A 7,435-nucleotide genomic window follows, 5' to 3' on the forward strand; every position below is an offset into this window, starting at 1 on the left:
AACAGCTAACAAATATCACATGATGCTAAAGATGTCACGAATATATATCAGAAATTGGACAATCATTCATTGTACAGAACATATCATTTCAGAAAATAGATCTTAATTCATCACACAGAAAATAAGTAAAGTTGAACATAACTTTACTATGTTATTACTCACAGTTGACCTTGAGACAGATAGACAGAGCAGATTGGTCAAACGGTACATGACACGTGACCTACATAATACATAACAAACACACACTTCAAACACACGTTCTAATTATACATAACTTACTTCGTTGGCTTTTAGTGTGTTTCTACCCTTTAATCCTCATTAAGGAGTCTTAAACATGGCCTAGGAATGCCTAGGATGAAATGAGAATGCAAGAATGCATTGGAAAACACTTCTTAAAACTTGTTGAAAATAAGGTCCACGCTCGAGCGTGGCTTTCCCCGCTCGAGCGGACATGCAGACAACGAATCTCCGCTCGAGCGTGAATTTCCCTGCTCGAGCGGACTGTAAACTCTTGAAAAAAGTACTAGATGCATGATTTTCACGCTCGATGGGCGCTCGACCTACGCTCGAGTGTGAGACTCAGAACCTCGCTCGAGTGTGAATTCTCTCGCTCGAGCGGACTGCAAAACACACAAACTTCTGGGTATATGCATTTCATGCTCGAGCGTAACCCTCGACGCTCGAGCGGAAGTGCATGTACTCAGAGTGAACGCTCAAGCGTAAAGTTCCATGCTCGACGTGGATCAAATTTCTAGAAATTCCAGATTTGATCACCAAGCTCAAACCCAACCTTTGAAACATCTAAAACTCATTTTTCTGGGCCAAAGCTTGAGGAAAAACATGAAAACTCATGAAACAACATGTTTTAAAGATCATTTTACAAAATCAAAGCCAAGAAGTATGCCAATTGTGCAACATTCAACTTGAAACTTGAAATTAATTCATGTACATGACTTGTATGCAATTTTCAACCCAAAAACATGATCAACTATGATAATATGACATGGAACATGAAGAATTTCTAAAACAAAGCTTGGATTATGACATGCATGCAAGGATTCTTTAGAAAGACAACCTCAAATGCCATGAATTACACATGTATGAAAGAAACTTTTGAAATCATGCTCAAAATGTGAAGAAATGCACATGCATGCATGAATTCACTCTGAATTCCACTCTTGTAGCTCAATTCCCATGTTAATCTACCTAACACCATTAATTTCATGCTCTAATCAACCAAACTTCAAGGCTAGAGATTAACATTCTTACCTAGGGATCTCAATTCCTTATGGTAGAGATGGTCTTGAATGATCTTCCAAGTTTTCCTAGCAATTCCCTCCTTGTGAATTTAATCTTTAAGCTCTACACTAATTCTCTCATCTCTCACTCTCTCACCCGTTTGTCTCTCTTGGGCAAGCACAAAATGTGGTGGAATCAAGAAAAAATAGTGAGTGGGCTCCAAGTGGGGCCTCAAATAGGCTTGGATACAAATAAGATTAATTGAGCTTAATTAGTGCACATTAATTTAATCTAATTTAATCGTTCCAAATCGAATTTTAATTAGATCTACCACAAAATTCTATAAATCCTAATTAGCACATAAATCAAGTCAATTTCTGATTCGGACGGCGATAAGGCTTTCAATTCGCAAACCGAAACTAAAACGCGAACAGATCTTCCTACGTTTAACAGATATAAACACAACAATGCAACACACACATGCTTTTTAATTCAGAATTTCTCTTTGATTACTATTTAGGCATACTTAATCATGGATTAACATTAATCAGAGGTTGGGGTTGTTACACAAACATCACAAATTGCGTTTGAATGCATCCAAGTGTGCTTTCGGCGTGGGGACGAGGAAGTTTTTGGGCTTCTTGGTTACAAACTAGGGTATAGAGGCTGACCCCTCACAGATGAAGGCAATACAAGACTTGGGGTAGCCAAACTTGACGAAGGATGTGCAACATCCTGCCGGAATGGCAGCCGCGCTGAATAAGTTCATCAGCCGGTCATCAGATCACTGCAGGCTCTTTTTCCAGACTCTGAAATCTAAGTTCTTTAAGGATGGAGAATACGACAAAGCTTTGGCCGACTTAAAAGCGTATCTATCTTCCGCCCCAATATTGGTCACCTCCAAACCTAGAGAAGAACTCTATCTCTAATTGGTCATTTCTCAACACGAGGTGAGCGTGGTGCTTGTCTGAACTGAGGGAATTCAACACCTCCCTATCTTCTATGTCAACAAGACATTGCTCCCCACCGAATCAAGGTACCTGCCATTGGAGAAACTGGCTCTAGCATTGATGATGGCCTCTAGGAAGTTAGCTCACTATTTTTATGCTCATACGATTGTGGTGCTGACCGAATTCCCGCTAAAAGTTCTATTTGAGAAGGCGGACTTTTTTAGCAGAATCCTAAAGTGGGCAGTTGAGCTAGGGCAATATGACATTAAGTTCCAACCACAAACAGCAATCAAGGCGCAAGCCCTGGCCGACTTTATGGCGGAATTTGCCCCAGGCACTCACCCGGTCTGCCCAATAAATTTGGCACAAGCAGGCGAGCAAGCCAACATGGTTGGCACAGATTTAGCACAACCGAAAGCAATGGTGTGGCCAGAACAAAGCATGCTCCTTTCAACCTTGATGTCAACCGGGCTGTCAGTTGAAATGAATGCCGCCCAGCAGAAAGATGCAATACACGGGGTGACAAGGCACTGAGGAAATGATCTCAAACAAAAGGCCCGAACTACCGAGCTTTGAGGAGGAAGTGCAAATAGGAAAGCTGCACAAGCAAGAAACCGAAGCCTCAAACTTGCAAAAATCTCCAAACCATTTGATTGTTGGAAGTTATTTATCGGCGAGATGTGAAAACTCTTTGTTGACGGGGCCCCAAATAGACATGGAACCGAGCTGGTAGTTGTTTTAACTTTGCCGAATGGATTGACCATCAAGCACGTTGGGATTCCCAGCGTCGAACAATAAGGTAGAGTATGAAGCCCTATTAGCCAGCCTAAAAAGCGCCTTACAAATGAAGGCAACCTACCTCATGGTGTTTAATGATTCCAAACTTACGGTTAACCAAGTGTCTGGGAAATATGAAGCCAAAGATGAAAGGATGGCCAAATATCAAGCATTGGTGCGGGCAGAGGTCAAAACGTTTGCCACAATCAGAATAAAGCAAATCGGTCGCGAAGGGAATAGCCAGGCAGATGAATTGGCCGATTTAGCCTCCATGAAAAACACTTTTCCTAATCCTTTGATGATCGAGTTCTTGTCGTGACCCAATATTAAAGAAGTTGAGGAGACCGATGTACTCTGCACCGAGCTAGGGCCCTCTTGGATAGACCCTCTTATATCTTTCCTCAATGATCAAATCCTACCCACCGAGAAGAAGGAGGCCAATAAAATATGGGCCAAGTCAGGGCGGTTTTGGCTCTCTCCATCAGGTACCTTGTACGAAAAATCCATCACTAGGCCTTATTTGAAATGTGTCCACCCCAGCGAGGTCGAACCTTTCCGTTTTGAATTTCATGAAGGCATGTGTGGAAGCCACATTGGGGGAAGATCGTTGGCATACCGAGCAATTTCCCAAGGTTATTGGTGGCCTTGCATACAGGCCGATGCGCAGAAATATGTGTGCAAATGCGAGAAATGCCAAAAATTTGCACACCAAATTCACCAGCCGGCCAGAGAGTTGCTCCCATTGACAAGTCATTGGCTGTTCGCCCTTTGGGGGCTGCATATTATGGGACCACTCCCCATGGCTCTGGGCAATTGTAAGTTTTTCATTGTTGCCACCAACTACTTCACCAAAGTAGTGGAAGTCAACCATTAGCGACCATCAAAGAAAAAGATGTGTAGAAGTTTGTCTGGAAGAATGTCATTACTCGGTTTAATGTCTCAAAGGCTCTTATTTCAAATAACGGCACTCAGTTTGATAGGAAACTCTTCAGAGGATTTTGTGAAGAATTGAAGATAGAATTCTACAATTCTACACTAGTCTACCTCCAATCAAATGGACAAGCTGAAGCTTCAAACAAGACTATTTTTGATAGACTGAAGAAGCGGCTGGAGAAGGCTAAAGGGAGATGGGCTGAGGAACTCCCTAACATGCTATGGGCATATCGAACTACCCTAAGACACTCCACCAGGGAAACTCCATTCGCCCTGGCTTATGGCATGGAGGTGGTTATACCTTTGGAAATCAGCATGCCAAACATCCAGTCTGAAAATTTTGAGGCAAACTTAAACGGTGAAGCTATCACCTCAGAGTTGGACCTAGCAGAAGAAATGAGAGAAAAGACGCTAATTCACATAACGGCATACCAGTAAGAGCTCTCCAAAAATTATAACAAAACTGTGCATCCACACCTGTTCAAAGTTGGAGGCTGTGTATTAAGGAAAGTAGTGGGCAACACTTTGGTCCTTGGAGAAGGAAAATTGGGTGCAAATTAGGAAAGGCCATACAAGATAAGTGGCCTAGCTGGCAAAGGGACATACTGTTTGGAAGATTTAGACGACAAAGCTATTCCAAGACCATGGAATGTAGCCAACCTCAAGATGTTTTACTTTTGAAATGTAATTATTTTTCCTCTTTATTCAAACTTGGCCTTTTGATGTTGTATGTAATGTTTGATGAGCAATAAAAAAAAAAAATCCTTTTATTTCTTTTTGTATTATGGCATCTCATGTAACCACTTTGAATTAAAGTGTTGCATTATGCAAGTGGGCACTAGGGGCAATTCGCCGGGCAGGCAGTTGGTGTTTTCCCTAATTACAATCCTCTATCCCGAGTTGATTTTGCTCGCCCTTTTCTGAGCTGATGTTGCTCGCCGAAACGGAAAATTTGTGCTATCCCCAATTTTGGGCATGAAACCGAGCTGATTTTGTTTGTCATCCCACCGAGCTGATTTTGCTCGCTGGGGAAAAAGTTGGTGTTTTGCCTAACTTATGGCATAATATTGAGCTAAATTTGCTTGTCATCCCACCGAGCTGATTTTACTCACTGGGGAGCAAATTGGTGTTCCCTAATTTTTGTAATTTAAACCGAGTTAATTTTGCTCGTTCCCACTCCCTGAGCAGATTTTACTCACCAGGGAGAACGTTGATGTTTTCCCCGACTTTTGTAATTTAAACTAAATTGACCAGGGAAAGAGTTGTGTTTCCTTAACTATGAATTGGCAAAGTTCATCAAGTGGAAAGTTATTTCCCATTTATGCTATAATAACCAAGCAGAAATTAGCTTGACATGGAAGGAGTACATTTCATATTTGGATCCAAACAAGCAATTTTTATCTCGGCAGTATAAAAATTGAGATGACAAAGGAATGAAGCGAGCAAAAAGTTCAAAGATTTTTCATTCATAATATAGTTCGGTTACAAAAGTGGGGTTCATAGCCCGGTTACATCCAAAAAAAATAAAAATAAATAAAAAACTACTACAAAAGAAAGAGCAAGTTCTAGCTCAACCACTAATACATGTTTACCGCACCATCTAGGTTGGTCACGTTCTCCCTGACAACATCCTCCTTGGTCACATCCACCACGTCTTCTGCACCAGAACCAAGGCCTAGAATGGTTTCTAGCTCGGCATGGCTGTCACTCGGAGAGGATTCTTCAGGAATGACCAGCAGTGTTGCATTATTGGTCGATGGCGAAGGTGAGGCCTTAGCCGCACTAGCTGAAGTCGTCGCCTCAATCATCTTCTGCTGCCTGGCGGCAACGTAGGCTTGCATACACTGAAGGATGAAGGCAAATGGAGGATTCCTGGCGAAGTCCGAATCTGGCGCATAGCCAATTTTCTCCGCAGCAGCTTTCCAGCTACACTGGAAGAATATATCCTTAGTTCTCTCCACCTGCCGCTCATACACCCTTTCTCCCTTGGCAAAGCCACGGTCTTGCACTTCATCGACTTTCTTCTTCAGCTCAACTTGGTGTGCAGCACGGTGTTTCTGCAACTCGGCTAGATACCTGACCTTTTTTGCTTACATGTATTTCTATTTATCTTCTTCCGCTTTGGCTAATACCTCATCCAGCTGATCCCACTCGGCCGCCACTGTCGCCAAGGAGGCATTCGTTTTCTCCGGTTGTTTTGGCTTTGTTGTTAGCTATGGTCTCACGGAGACTTTGCCTCACAGCGATCATTCGCTCATGGGCAATATAGTTCTTTAGCGCGGTCTGCAAAATAGCAACAAGTCAATATACAAGAACCGAGCAAAAACTTGACATATTCAAGTCACTTGCTCTTACTAGGACGATGGACTTTGCGGCAGAGCAAAGGGCCTTCAAATCGGACAGCTCCTCATGCCTCTTCATGTCCTCAAGAATTAGCAAACCCTTAGTCAAATTGAAGCCCAGTGATAGATCTGTATCCACATAAACGAAGTTAACACTGGTCACAGCTCGACCTTTGTATTTGAGTTTGGGCGCCCAGACTGGAGGGGCAGTGGGGCAAATGGACAGCTCGGCCAAGGTTTGTTCAGTCTGTTCCCCCTGATTGGCAGAAAGAAGCTCGGTTGAATCTTCGTCGACGAGGCGCTGCTCGGTTGAGGGCTATCTTGCCTTTTTCCTTGAGCAAGATGAACCGCGCTCGCTTACCAAGGCCAACACCGGTTTAGCTTCTTGAATGGCTGGCTGTATGGATTGACCTTCACCTACCTCAGTCTATTACAAAGAGTCACCCGACCCAGAGGTGATCATGGATTTAATGGCTCTGATCTTTGCCATTTTTTGCTCGGCTGTCAAAGTCACCAAAATTATCTAGGGTAGAGTGGGGCTAGGCTCGGGAGAAGGGACACGTAAAGTTTGTGATCTTACTTTTGCACGGCGTAGTGTATCTATAGCTCTGTTCGTATACGAGTAGCTTGTGGCACTCACGCTCAGGATGTCTTAGTACGATTCAGACAGCTTGTTGATCGGCGTGGGAGTAGTTGTCTGCCAAGAGACGATAATCTACACAAAAAGGAAGAAGTATTAGCTCGACAAAACATTAAATCATAACAAAAGGAGAACCACGCTATTATGCTCACCAGCGCACCCAAAATCTTTACGTATTTTCCAGCCCAGTATGGACGCCTCGATATCTTTATAATTTCCAGACACTTATAGAAAGTCATCGTCGTTTAACTCTTTTTTAGAATTTCCCTCTACAAGTTTTGTTCGGCCTTTCCTGATGTTGAGGTCCAGCAGAAACCTCCTTTATTTTTGCTTAGTACACACTAGTGGAATATCTTGGCTAGACTGAGGTTCAGACCGAGGATACGGTTTAGCACGGCGGCGCCATTTATTATTTTGTAAGTATTGTTGGACACTTGGTTTGGACACAACCTGGTCTGTCTCAAAAACTCGTAGATTAGAGGCCAGACCGGGAAACGAAGGCCGCCCCTTACAATGGACACAACCATGAAGGGGCAGGCATCTAATCTGCCCCA

The 7,435-nt window shown here is 43.0% G+C and overlaps 1 protein-coding gene across 1 annotated transcript; it reads left to right on the forward strand.

Annotated features, from left to right (window-relative positions):
• Positions 1-3,656: 3,656 nt before the first annotated feature.
• LOC145807084 (uncharacterized) lies at positions 3,657-4,337 on the forward strand. The gene is made up of 2 exons (XM_082905006.1): positions 3,657-3,781; positions 4,061-4,337. Exons 1-2 carry the CDS (start codon positions 3,657-3,659, stop codon positions 4,335-4,337), a joined length of 402 nt encoding a protein of 133 aa, XP_082761132.1.
• Positions 4,338-7,435: the final 3,098 nt, after the last annotated feature.

The sequence above is a fragment of the Camellia sinensis genome, chromosome 14 (assembly GCF_055761805.1).
Source record: "Camellia sinensis isolate YWXY chromosome 14, ASM5576180v1, whole genome shotgun sequence".
NCBI lineage: Eukaryota > Viridiplantae > Streptophyta > Magnoliopsida > Ericales > Theaceae > Camellia > Camellia sinensis.